The sequence below is a fragment of the Scyliorhinus canicula genome, chromosome 5 (assembly GCF_902713615.1).
Source record: "Scyliorhinus canicula chromosome 5, sScyCan1.1, whole genome shotgun sequence".
Taxonomy (NCBI): Eukaryota; Metazoa; Chordata; class Chondrichthyes; order Carcharhiniformes; family Scyliorhinidae; genus Scyliorhinus; species Scyliorhinus canicula.
In genome coordinates, this window is record NC_052150.1 from 54,605,173 (window position 1) to 54,619,848 (window position 14,676).

Consider the following 14,676-nt stretch of genomic DNA (forward strand, 5'->3'; position numbering starts at 1 on the left):
AAGATATAGGGAGTGAATTCAGAGTTCAGGCCAAAGACAACGGAAGGCACACAGCTGCCAATGGTGGAATGTAGGAAGTGGAGGAGGTGCCGGATGCCAAAATTGGAAGAGCAAGAGCACAAAGCTCTCAGGGGACATAGGTCACAGAGACAGGTTAAAATTCCGGTTTCAATGGTACCATGGCAGACACTGGTAAAGTTCTACTCTCAGAGTGAATGGGGGTTTAAATACATTAATTGTGCCCCATTGTTATAACCCAGTTTAATAATCTTCAGCATTTGGTTGATTCAACTGAACTGGCAAAAAGCAAAGACCTCTCTCATTCTATGGGGCGGAAACTAGTTCAAAGTTCAAAGGGCAGCACGGTAGCATGGTGGTTAGCATAAATGCTTCACAGCTCCAGGGTCCCAGGTTAGATTCCCGGTTGGGTCACTGTCTGTGCGGAGTCTGCACGTCCTCCCCGTGTGTGCGTGGGTTTCCTCCGGGTGCTCCGGTTTCCTCCCACAGTCCAAAGATGTACGGGTTAGGTGGATTGGCCATGCTAAATTGCCCGTAGTGTCCTAAAAAGTAAGGTTAAGGGGGGGATTGTTGGGTTACGGGTATAGGGTGGATACGTGGGTTTGAGTAGGGTGATCATGGCTCGGCACAACATCGAGGGCCGAAGGACCTGTTCTGTGCTGTACTGTTCTATGTTTCCCTGGCAATAGCATATTTGACGACGCTGTGTTTGCAGCTGCTGCACCCAGTTCCTGTACTGACCCTCCTTAATGTTATCAAAACTTTTCTTTAAAAGATTCCTTAAGTGAAATATAATTGCTGATGAAAACTCTTATGACCCAACACAAATGGCCGCTGGCTAAGTTAACATGGCCGCAATTAATTTATTTACTGGAGCTTTCATCTGGGCACCTATCTGTATTCAGTGAAACCTTATTACTGATTGCACCCAGTACATTGGTGCAATTGCAAGGGACAACTGGGCGACAACATCTGTATTGGGCAATGAGACGGAAAATTAATTGGAAAGTGATGTTTGTGGGACCAGGACTGAGAATGAGAATAACATGGGTAATTGTAGTGTGGTAATGTGTAAAGCACTTATATTTGGAAAGTGCCGTCATGGGTCAAATATTGTAATGTAGATAAAGTTTAGTCCAATAGGCTTGCTACCTTTTAAATTCGGCAGATTGGAAACAGAACTTTTGCTTCCAATTCTGATGCATTGCGGTTTCAGGGAACGTTTGCATCATTTAATGAAGTAATCTGATTTTTTAATGATTTGTTTCTTTTAAAAATAAAACTACCCAACTCATAATCCTTACAGACTTGCATTTGTGCGTGAAAGAATCATTGGTTACTTAAGTATTTCCATCCCTGTTAAGTTACTGCCTGCCACATGCCACACCCTGGCTAGAGGACAGTCTGATCCCAGACCACTATTGATTTACATGCTGGGTATGTGTTCAGAGCAATGCAAAGGCACCTCAGGGGTTCAATAACCTACAGAGTCTCCTTCCCTTCTTGCGGTGGTGGTAAAGGGGGGGGGGGGGGGGGGGGGGGGAAGAGGGGGAGCACAGACAAATTCACTGATCATCTACTTCCAACAGGAGCCTGTGATCGTTAACTCACGTGGGAAATCTTCCAAAGCTTCTTTCTCCACTAGTCCGTATCGCAACAAGTACCAGAAAATTCATAATTATAATAAATTGTTCCCTTGTGATCAATACAACAGCCTAAGCCATCTTACTGACAGATATGTGGATGTGCTGTTCCCTTATTGAATGCCACAAACTTTGTTTCAATCATTGGATTCCCTTAAAACAATGTGCTTCCAATGCCCATCACAAACCAGATGGTCCAGTAATATTTTCAAACAACATCCCCCTCCTCACTTAAGGGGCTCAGTCACAGGAGCTTTCCAATAAGCAGGAGGTTATCTGTTTCCTTGCAGAGTTAAATAGCTGAGGTTAGAACATAGAAACATACAGCACAGAAATACTTTTTTTGTATCTCATGTGTGCACATCATGAAGATTGAATAATTTTCTGATGTCAGTCTATGACCAAAGGAATATAAATCCCACCTGTTCTTATTCATCCTTCCAGGCAAAGATGACCATGGCCATTGCCTGCAGTGCTGCAAATAGGGCATGTTACCACAGACTATTTGGGCGGTATTCTCCCCCCCCTCGCCGGGTGGGAGAATCGCTGGGGCGGCCGGGCGAATCGCGCCACCCCGCCCCGACCCCCGCACGCAATTCTCCCACCCCCACCCCCGAACCCAGCGCCACGTGAATTGCGCCAGGCCGCTTGGAGAATCGTCGCAAACGGCGAGCGGCGATTCTCCGGCCTGGATGGGCCGAACGGCCGCTCCGACACGATAGGGTCGCGCCGGCGCTGTCCACCCCTGGTCGCTGCCGATGGGAACTCTGCGGGAACGCTCGGGGAGGTGGGCCTCCGAAGGGGTCTGGCCCGCGATCGGGGCCCACCGATCCGCGGGCCGGCCTCTTCCCCCGCCCCTCCGGGCCTACATTCCGCCGCTGCCGCACCCGGAACACCTACGCCATATTGCGTTGGGGCGGGCGCACGTAAGAAGTTCCCCGCGCATGCGCAGGATGGCGCGGCCCAACCGCACATGCGCAGGATTGAGCTGCCCCAACTGCGCATGCGCGGGTTGGTGCAGCACAAGGACGCTGGAGTGGCGTGAACCGCTCCAGGGCCGTGCTGGCCCACTGTGGGAGCCAGAATAGGTCGTGCCCGGGCCCTGTTCACGCCGTCGTGAAACGCGACGCCATTCACGACAATGCGGGCACTTGGTCCGCGGAGCAGAGAATCGCCCCCTTTGAGTTTTGGATGCGTTTCTGGCTTGGGATTTCCAGGACTCTGGTATGTGCTTGCTTTTGAAGGAAGCTACACTCTTATTTGGCTGCACTAGGTACAGCATTTCCGGGCGACCTTCTCCTGGGATTTAAAATTGAAATCAAAACGCCAAAGTGAAACCTTGAGAGTGTCCTTGGAGCACTTCCTCAAGAGAAGGTGCAGCAGGCTCAAGCTCTTCATAAAGGATTGGCTTTTGTGTTGGAGTGTCAAGGCATTCTGGCTTACATGACCATACCAACTCGGTTGTGGGTGTCTTAGTATGGTGTAGACACTTGGCATGCCAGCTTTGGTGAAGCACCTCAAGTATCTGGTATTTTAACATAGATAACATAGAACATACAGTGCAGAAGGAGGCCATTCAGCCCATGACCCTCTGAAAGAGCATCCTACCTAGGCCCATGACCCCACATAACCTGCGCATCTTTGAATGCTAAGGTCAATTTAGCATGGCCAATGCACCTAACCTGCACTTCTTTGGACAGTAAAGTCTGAAGTGCTCTCTGTACTATTCAGGCAAGATTTGCACTGTGTACTAGCATCATGCCAAGAAGCTTTTCTTGAGCTGCCTTCAGGAACTTCTGAAGATCAGATCCTCTGCCCGGAGGACTGCCACTACACGGCTTTTGAGGCAGACGGCCGCCTTTTCCACTTACTCCGGCTCCCCTTTGGCGTCACGAACGGGGTTTCGGTGTTCCAAAGAACAATGGACCGAATGGTGGACTAGTACGGGCTGCGGGCTACATTTCCGTACTTGGACAATGTCACCATCTGTGGCCATGATCAGCAGGATCACGACATCAACCTCCACAGATTTCTCCAAACTGCCCAAACCCTAAACCTCAAGGTACAACAAGGAGAAATGCGTTTTCCGCACAACCAGACTAGCCATCCTCGGCTACATCATGGAAAACGGGGTTCTAGTACCTGACCCTGACCGTATGTGCCCACTCCTGCAACTTCCCCTTCCCCACTGCCCCAAGGCCTTGAAGAGGTGCCTCAGGTTCTTTTCATATTCTGCCCAGTGGGTCCCCAACTATGCGGACAAAGCCCGCCCATTAATCAAGGCCACCATCTTCCCACTGGCAACTGAGGCCCGCCAGGCCTTCAGCTGCAGGCGGACATCACCAAAGCCGCGATGCGCGTGGTGGGACGAGTCCGTGCCCTTCCAGGTGGAGAGCGACGCATCAGAGGTCGCTCTCACTGCTACCCTCAATCAAGCAGGCAGACCGGTAGAGTTTTTTTCGCGCACCCTCACCACCTCCGAAATTCGGCACTCCTCAGTCGAGAAGGAGGTCCAAGCCATCGTGGAAGCCATACGGCACTGGAGGCACTACCTCGCTGGTAGGAGGTTTACCCTCGTCATCGACCAACGATTGGTAGCCTTCATGTTTGACAATACACAGCGGGGCAAAATTAAGAATGATAAGATCTTGAGGTGGAGGATCGAACTCTCCACCTATAATTATGATATAGTATATCGTCCTGGGAAGCTCAATGAGCCCCCAGATGCCCTGTCCTGCGGCACATGCGCCAGCGCGCAAGATGACTGACTACGGGCCATCCACGATGATCTTTGCCACCCGGAGGTCACCCGGCTTATCCACTATATCAAGGCCCGCAACCTGCCCTACTCCATCGAGGAGGTCAGAGCCACGGTTTACTTCTACTCTTGGCTCGAATTAATTAATGATCGCATGGTGGTCGCGGAAGATCAGCACGGTAGCACAGTGGATAGCATTGTGGCTTCACAGCGCCAGGGTCCCAGGTTCGATTCCCCACTGGGTCATTGTCTGTGCGGAGTCTGCACCTTCTTCCTGTGTCTGCATGGGTTTCCTCCGGGTGCTCCGGTTTCCTACCACAATCCAAAGACCTGCAGGTTAGGTGGTTTGGCCATGCTAAATTGCCCTTAGTATCCAAAAAGGTTGGGAGGGGTTATTGGGTTATGGGGATAGAGTGGAAATGAGGGCTTAAGTGGGTCTCACTTAGTGCACAGTCAATCGGCAAACAGACAAATCGTGAAGTATGCCCTTGGAGATCTTGTATTGTACTACGGTAGCACAGTAGTTAGAACAGTTGCTTCACAGCGTCAGGGTCCCAGGTTCCATTCCCGGCTTGGGTCACTGTCTCTGCGGAGTCTGCACATTCTCCCTGTGTCTGCGTGGGTTTCCTCCGGAATCTCCGGTTTCCTCCCACAATTCCCAAAAGATGTGCTGTTAGGTATTTGAACATTCTGAATTCTCCCTTTGTGTACCCGAACAGGCGCCGGAATGTGGCCATTTTCACAGTAACTTCATTGCAGTGTTAAAATAAGCCTACTTGTGACAATGAAGATTATTTTTTTTAAATTAAAAGATTGAGTAGCTTCCCATCCAACAGAATCTGAATTTGCACCAGGATCACCATCATGGAAGACATTGGAGAACACGGTGAAGAAAAAGGTGGAGCGTTGGGGCTAACTCATGGCCTTATTTAACTCCATTAGTAATTGAGTCAGAAGACACATCATGTTCCAGCACATGCGTGAGCGTGCTGTCATGGAACTGTCAAACCAATATGAGGAATTTCTCAGGGCAGCCAAATTTCTCCATTACCTTCCAATGGCCTTAATGGTTGACTGTGTCAAAGACCTTGGTCAGGTCAACAAACATGGTGTAGAGATTCATGTTCTGTTCTTGGCATTTCTCTTGCAGCTATATAAATGCAAGCACCATAATAGTGGTTCCTCTACCATTTCAGAAACCACAAGGCATTGACCATCACTCTCGTAGACCTCAGCTGGGATAGCATCAGCTCCTGGAGCTTTGCCACTAGACAGGAGTTTGATTGCATTATCATTTTTAACAGTGTATGTAGGAGATTCGTCAAGAGGGAATTTGTCAAGAGAGATTCATTAATGGCAACCTGGTGATTGCTTCTTGAATGATGGATGAACTAATTGAGTGTATGGTTAAAGGGCTCTGCCCATCCTTTTATGATCTGGGCTTTTTCCTAATAAGTATGACTTGTCGGCATCGAAGGTTGGTGCTGAACCAGAGCACCGATTTCAGAGCATCGTACAATCCCTTCCAATCTCTGTGATCTGCATATGACTGAAGTTCATTAAAGGATTATAAATAATCACAACTGTTAAAAATCCTAGGAAGCCCCACATGGAATCTCTGACTCAAACCCAGAGTCCGCCCACATGCCAACACCTACACACCCTTGATCAACTCTAGCCAAAATAAACTGCCCCAATCTTGCACGTCATCTCCTGAATCATAAAACCCAATTAAAAGGGGCTGGTTTAGCATAGGGCTAAATCACTGGCCTTGAAAGCAGACCAAGGCAGGCCAGCAGCACGGTTCATTTCTCGTACCAGCCTCCCCGAACAGGCGCTGGAATGTGGCGACTAGGGGCTTTTCACAGTAACTTAATTTGAAGCCTACTTGTGACAATAAGCAATTTTCATTTCATTTTCAAAATATTTTTAATGCAGCTTACAAATCGTTGATCTGTGTCTATGACTTTGTTTGTATTCATGTAGTACCTTCAGAAATATTGAAGGGAGGACCAGTAATTACTTAATTTGAAGGCGTCAATTAAATTGCAGCTCAAAAGCACAGTATTTCTTAAGAGGAACCTCATCACGATGTAATGATTTTGCTGCCACTAATTTTCAGAGATCATATGGATTAGATTGTTCTGGCATTAGACAGCCACAGGCCTAGTCACAATGATACCCGACACCGAGAGTGATTACTTTTTACATGGTTACAGAGTCTCATCATTTACATTGCCTGTAGAAACAGGTCAGGAGCATGGCTAGTGTTTTAGTTAGAACATAGAACATAGAACAGTACAGCACAGAACAGGCCCTTCGGCCCTCGATGTTGTGCCGAGCAATGATCACCCCACTTAAACCCACGTAACCCGTATACCCGTAACCCAACAATCCCCCCATTAACCTTACACTACGGGCAATTTAGCATGGCCAATCCACCTAACCCGCACATCTTTGGACTGTGGGAGGAAACCGGAGCACCCGGAGGAAACCCACGCACACACGGGGAGGACGTGCAGACTCCACACAGACAGTGACCCAGCCGGGAATCGAACCTGGGACCCTGGAGCTGTGAAGCATTGATGCTAACCACCATGCTACCGTGAGGCCCCAAATGGCCTTTGCCATTAAGGTGGCAATTAGCACCCTCCAAATTTCAGAGGAGATTGATGCATTTGGTGGACGGAAATTTGTTTCCAAAATGTCCAACAACACATTTTTTTCCACAGTTAAAAGGTAACAATTATACTGAAATTTGTAGCTACTTCAAAAGAGATCCACAATAAGGGGATGGAATCCTCAAGACAAACTTGCTTAAAATGACAGCAGTATCCTGTCCTACTTATAGGCCCCAGGCAGCTCTGACAAGGTGCAGCACCCAAAATTAGGAGAAGTCTAACCAAGTTATCATTAACTGATGATATTGTGACAATATATGTTGCATTTGAAGCTTACATTTCAGCAGTTTCATCTTTAGTGTTCAATCCAGGCTGCTCTCCACAAGTGCTCTCAAAACAACCTATTCATCTTATCCAAAAAGAATCAAGGAAGTTAATTAAGGAAAGGTTATTACATGGCCACTGTAGCGTTTGGTAGTGAGAGCAAGAAGAAAATTATTGATAGAAGATAAAGGAAAAGCTTTTGGCCTGCCGGAGGATCACAGACATCCTAACCTATCCTCTCTTTATTAGTTCCTGCCGCAAATCTCTAGAATATTCTATATTTACTGAAATATTGATTAATTGTTAGAACAGTGCTTGAATTGTTGTTAGAAACAGTACTTGTAGGAATACAGGAATGTACAGGGTTCGCAGCCCATTTGGCCCATGCCAAAAGCTAATATCCCCCCCATTATTCACTGCCTGGAATCCCAATCTCATTCTCCAACAATGTTTCTCCTACTGCCTCCATGGGCAGTCTGGTCTACACATTCACCACTGAGCGAAGCTAGTTAACGATAAACTCTCTGTGCACCTTCATTCTTCTATGGCCTACACTTCGGAATGCTGCTTCCCAGCTGGGATTTTCTGACCCCGCCAAATTCCCAGTCATTACGGCAACTTAATATATCTTAGCTTGAAGAATATCATCCAGAAAAGTTATCTGCTCTGAAGTAAAACTCCACAATCTCTACCCACCCCACCCCACTCCCTTACAGTTTGCATGTCTTAAGCTGGGTATCAGTTTGATTGCCCTGTTCTGCAGTATTCCGATATCTGGATATCCTTGCTGCCGTTAGGAATGCAGAAGTGCACACAATGTGGTCATGCCAGTGCCTTGCACAGATTCATTATCACTTCCAAAAGATTAGTGTGCTGCCCTTTTGCCCACACATAGCAAGGCCTGCATTGGCTTTCCTAATTGCAGTCTCAGAAATACTGGGCAATGATTGGATTGGATTTGTTTATTGTCACATGTACCGAGATACAGTGAAAGATCAACAGAATTGTTATTAATAAATCTCATCACTGCCCCATTAGGTGCAGTGACCTACAGTGGCGACTAACCATGAAACTTTGAGAGGTTAAAACAAGTCAAAGCACACCATCATTTCTAGAAAAGCAGTTTCCTAGTAATTAAATCTAAATCTTTTCCTGCAACATAGACCAATCCAATGCAATCCAATCCAGACTCCCAAATCTCTGTATCGAAACAGCACTCACATCATTGGAAAGCCTTTAAATGGTTAGGTGGAAAGTTTCATGGAATACTTTGTAACACAGTGATGAGTAACCTAGGCTATGAGTGGGCCACATGAGTGGCCGTCCTTCATCTAAGTGGGCTGCAAGATTAAAATCAGGCTTGTTCACTCGCCATAACCCCTTGAATATGATTAGATACATTTAAAACATGCTGAATATTTCGTACTGTGTTGTGATTGTACTGTGTCATTTATATATTAATAGAACTATCAACTTCAAGAGGTTAAAAACAAAGGAAATATTTACACTTTGGACACCGAGGGAGTGCGCAGCTCTCACAGTTGTGAGCAATCAGCACGCACCTTGCTTTAATTGCATATCACTTCAATTATACCGGTATTCTGTGTAGACAGAAATTAGCAGAATGGGGCAATCCTGCACCTGGCCAATGGCCGCACTCAGAACCCAGATCGGCCGCATGTGGTCCCCAGGCTGCAAGTTGCCCACCTTTGGTGTAAAAGGTTATATGGCTGTGGTACGTTCTACTGTTCTCTGATAACAGAAAAGCAACAAACAACCTGAAAAGCTGTACACTTTCCAGCATTACAGAATGTGATAACAAGTAAAATTAGGAGACTGATCCATTTCACATTTTCTACTTGGCAACCATGTTCATACAATAATTAGGAATTCAGTAAATGTAGAAGGCCAGAAAGTACAGACTCCATGGTCCATCTGGTTGCTCTCAAAAACTAAAAAGCGCCAATTTTAGACACCCAAGTAGAGAGCAGGTGGTCCAGTAGAGTGCCGAGAAAGAAGCCTGGTGCATTTAATTTTATAACGTTTTTCTTGTGGACCAGGAGTACCACCCCCCAAACAGGAGTTAATGGCCCTGGACTGCCCGTCACTCCACTGGCCCTATATTGACCCTTTGGAGCCAGTTAAAATCATGCTTAATACACTTCAATCATTCATTCCCTCATCCAACTCTGCCACACTAGAGACCTGCAATGCCTCACTGTGCAGTCCATTCTACACACGTGCAACCCTCTGCATAAAAGTAGTTAAATCTAACCTCTACTTTCCCACTTCTAAAGGTTTTGGCAATCTCAGGCCAAGGGCTACATGTTAACTTTCACCAATTATTAACTTCATCAGAATGACTGATTTGTGGAGTGTGGTACTTGCATGTTGTTAACTGAACACTAGGTGGCTCCCTTTTGGGAGTTAGCACATTGCATAACCTCCAAGGTTCCTTGTGCTGCTTTTGTTATTAATTTGATAGAATACTCTAGGGGGTCTGGAAATAAAAGCAGTTAGTTATAACCACGGTAATCTGAGTGCGTATCTGTCAAAAGAATTTATGGTTAAACACCTGTTAGTACAGTCAAATATTACGCCAGTACTCTAGAGTGAAAGTATCCCTCAGCCAACGAGCACTTAACATAAAGCGGATAGTTGAGCGATACAGTTTGTTAGAGTGCCAGCACACTGCACCCTTGAGGAGAGGAACATCTGAACCTTCCATCCCCTCAGCAAGAGTCCCTGATTTTAGTGGAGAAGATTAGGAGTGGAGGCAGATACTTTTGTAAAGGGAAAGCTTGAGTTGCTTATCATTACACCCACCACCACATCAACATCTCCTCCCCCCACCCCCCACATGCCCGGCAAATGCAGCTCCTTATGTAGTAACGTCAAAGTACTTTTGCCTGTATGGACCACAATTAATAAAACAGAGCCTTGATGGGGGGTAGGAGGTAGAATGTGCAAGTTTTAAATCTATGTCCCCATTAAATTGCCAAGTTGCTGACCCCAACAGGTCTTGGCATTCTGTCTTAGGATTGACCCACCAATGTGTCAACTGTACCATGAAATTCAAAGAGGGAACATTTGCAAACGAAAACATGTACAAGCACAAGTAGTATGGAGTTGCAAAGACAAGACAGTCAGGGATCAAGGGCACTTGTTAATTCCAGACACAGCAGCAAAGGCCGAGGAGCAGCCGACCTCTGTAACCAGAGGAGGTGAAAAATCAGTACCTGAAAGTAATTGATCACTGCCTTGGCGATCGTGTTAACCTTTATCAATCAAAAGGCTGTACTTAACAGAACCGCCTTGGGAGTCAATTCAGTAATATTTAAGAGGGCCTTGGCCCATGGAAACAGCCAGTTTACATCCTATAGAATTGTAACAACAACAACAACAACGATGTGTCCTTGCACAAGGTGTGACTTGACCTAGAGGCTGAGTAAGTCTGTAGAATCTAATGAATGAAAACCTGCACTTCTGGCCTTAATGGATGGATTCAGACAGTCTTGGCGATGGGCAGAATAAACAGCGAGCATTGTTTATGTTGCTGTATTGGAGGGGAAGATGGAGACTTTGGGGCTGTAATCTTGATGCTTCTTTGGCAGAGGACAAGAGGCAGGACCTGGTTCTGCTGGATCTCCATGCATGTTTAACCCCTTCCCCGCCATGGTGTTGACATCAGACAGCAAGTTGGAACTGGTGGGATTTCTGGAGAGTGATGACATAGATCTCTGTACAGAGCAATGTGATAAAGACAATGCCGCATTTATAATGGCATCTTTCACGACCTCCAGGTATTCCAGACACTTTAAAGCCAATGAGTTACTTTCTGAAGTGAAGTGACCATTGTGATATAGGGAAGGGGTTAAAAATACAGTTACTCCAAAATCAATTTTTAACTCTTTGAAAATCATTGTCTGGTACAATCCCACAACAAAGTACTGTTCCAAATATCTTAGGCTTCCATTGGTGCAGTTGCCAAGACAATGTCATAAATAGTGCCGGGACCTGTCCCATTCATGTAAATGACTCCATCCTCAGGACTTGGAATGTCAGACAGACTGGCCGACCAGAAGTCCCATGATTTTGGTGGAATTTCAGAGCCCACCTCCTCTTTATGTGGATCGAGGAAGCATTCATAGGTGCCACCTTGAGACTCTTAGCTTGTTTTTTGTTGCTTTAAAATAACCATTTATAAAGCCATTAATGCTGCAATGAGAAACTCAACAGTATGCCAGCTTCAGCAAAGATAAAAGTCGAGATAAAAGTGGTGCAGGTGCTTTTCTCTTCAAAACTGAAAATAGAACTATTTATCCATCTGTCAATTTAAAATGAATATAAACCAAAAACAAACTGCAATGTCCTCCACTAACTGACTGGGATCCAAGCAATGAGTTAAATGCTAGTCATGTGTGCAGAGTGTCCCAATGCAACACACAGCATGCACATGCGCGCACACTTATTTTTACTCTATGTCATATCTGTGGTTTCAGGCGGATCCTGAAGATGAGTGGGGCAAGTGCTGATTGCATAAGATGTTCAAACCACAGCACAATTCCACCAGTGCGAATTCAGCTCAGCCAATTTATCTGAACTAATTGACACACTTTGACTTGTACATCTATCTCCTGCTGCCTATAAATGATTCACAGAGTCCCTCCGAATTCAGAACCCCCCCCCCTCCCCGCCCCCCATGGTGGGGTACAGTTATGGCGATGGCAACATTCTGTTTACCGAAGTGGCCATTTGGGTGAATAGAAACAAAATTACTGTTGGTTATTTGAACTGCCATGGGCAAATAATAACCGGACATATATTTAGCTAGACAGAGATCGGAACAGTAATCCTGATTAGCACGAGAATGCTGAGGCTGATCATAATGCCCTCACTTTTACCCTGAAATCAGCACAGATAGGGGATGGAACCTGGCATTCTGTGAGTCAGTGTGAGTGTGGTCCAGGTCACATTATCCAGGGTGTCACTCCCCACAGTAAAAACAATGGAGAAATGTCTAATTTTCAAGGATCAGAATGAGCACCATGCATAAGCAGGGATAATCATTCAACAGATGGCAAGACAACAGAGAAATGCTACCAGCTCTTCCAACCTCAATTCCTGAACACAACGTCACAGGCCAGGCCCAACTTTTTCTTTTGTCCATTAAGTGGAGTGGGTCCATTGACTCAGTTGTGTGGTGGATTGTGGTAATAATACTTAGTGCCAAATGGAATTCACATCCATGACTTGCTATATGAAGTATTTTTTTAAAAACACATAAATCTAACACTAAAACGGCATTTGGGAGAGCAAGTGCCACCCTAGCTAACTCCAGTAGATGAGTTGAGAGAGGTCATTCTGAAATAAAACATGGGCGAGATCAGATGTGTGGAGATCTGTGAGATTCTCACTTATTTTAAAAAGGATATTTAAACCTTGGCAGGGGCGAGATTGATTCCAGAACACGAGGGGGGCAGAACTATATGGCCATTCATGGACTTTATCTTGAGGGGGGGGGGGGGGGGCTGATCTGATGCATGAAGATTATGGCGAGGTTTTCAGGATGTGGGTTTTGTCTTCTATGTCTGAAAATAAAAAATTAAAACACAGAAGGAGATTCTGGTTTGGAATGAGGCAAAGCATAGAGTAAATGTAAAGGAAGATTCAAGCAAATGGGGTGATAGAAACTGAAAGATTGGACCATCGACGATGGTAATGGAGCGAGAGACAGTGATGGGGTTTAGAATGCAAATACTCAGCGAGGTGGATTCAGCAATTTCTGTGCGAAAATAACCAATTGGTGTGGGAAGACGCCACAGACCAGTCTACGCCTCTGCTCCTGTTTCTTCTATTACTTAAACCAGGCTGCTGTGGAACACCTCTTCAGGGGCAGTATTTGTACAGCATCATGTTGCCTCCACTTGGGGGAAGTGTATGGGAAAGTGAGGAAAGGCAAGATGCCCAGCTAAACAGCGCAGTCACAGAATGCCACATCAACTTGTGAAACTGCAGAGCCCCTACCCCTGTCCCACTACACTACACGCTTAGGAAATGTTTTTCTCTTCCAATGCAAGTATACTGCAAGGAAACCGACTTCCTTTTAACGGAGACACAGAGATGCAAGTGAAGTTACACAATCTCTCTGCCCTTTGGGACTGAAATAAACAAAGTGCAATGGCAATCCACTAACTTACCCCCCCCCCCCCCCCCCCCGCGCGCCTTCTTCCTACAGCCGAGCAACGGCAATCTGACACAGCGCTCAATGTGGAAAGTTCGCATTTCGCAGTTAAAAAGAGAGCCTGTGGAAATAACTTGCCAGCCCCTTTTGCAGTTGGGGCTTTCAATCAAGCAGGGCTCTCCGCAGCGCTTGAACCCAGCAAACAAGACAGGCAGCAAAGAAAAGAGTATAAAAGAAAAACTCCAATTTTACCTTCCGCTTCATTTTAATGATCCTCGCGGTGTGTCAAGACTAACCCTCGGTGCGCGCAGGGTGCATTCAGCACTGTCTCGGAGGTATCACAAGCCGGTCATTGCTGCAAGTTGTGTGTGTGTAGCTGCTCCTTATAGCGCTCCCCTCTACTCTCTCCCTCTCTGCTCCTGTGAAACACACACGGCAGCAAAACTCTACTTTATTTGCATGATGTGCACAGAGCGGCCTCCCATTGGCTCGGAGGGGGAGCTCGAAGAGTTGCATCGGCAAAAGGTAGTGCTTCAAAGTGACCAGCAAAGGGAGCTTGAACAAGAACATTCTGAGTACAACACAAGCTCTCGACGGAAGGAATTCTCTGTCAGATTAGTCAGGTTTAAATAAGAATTATTTTTTTTTGGGGGGGGGGGGATAAGCCCACATAGATAATTCTGAAAATCTTTATTCCTGTGCCCTAGCAACCAACCGAACAGCCCCACTAAAATGCATTCATTTCGAAGCCTCATGCAACTGACATCAGATGGCCCCAAGAAACAATACGTTTTCTGTTTACAATCTCTTCCATTGACCTCCCCCGCTGACATTTCTTTTTGAGTGCAGTTTCTCCCTTGTTCGGTGTGAATTCAAAGCGGTGTGAGCCGTTAGATTCCACGGCACAGCCTCTTGACAACAGGCCCTGTTCACTGAAGGAACTGTCCCCCCCACAGACACACACACCTGGCTCCACAATTTCCATATGGTCAACACATTCATTAAAATTACTCTGATCAAGCTGACTATATAATTCTCCAACACACATGCACTCTCCTAATTGTATTTCAGCTCGAATTGCCCACTTATTCTTGGCTTCTCCACCGCCACAGCATTCACCTGAACTCC

The 14,676-nt window shown here is 46.1% G+C and overlaps 1 protein-coding gene across 1 annotated transcript in view; it reads right to left on the minus strand.

Annotated features, from left to right (window-relative positions):
• Positions 1-14,125, minus strand: part of nedd9 (neural precursor cell expressed, developmentally down-regulated 9) — a 75,422-nt gene extending 61,297 nt beyond the window's left edge. Inside the window, exon 1 of the mRNA XM_038797098.1 lies at positions 13,801-14,125. Coding sequence (XP_038653026.1) covers positions 13,801-13,812 — 12 coding nt within the window. The 5' untranslated portion in view covers positions 13,813-14,125. The remainder of the gene's footprint in view (positions 1-13,800) is intronic.
• Positions 14,126-14,676: the final 551 nt, after the last annotated feature.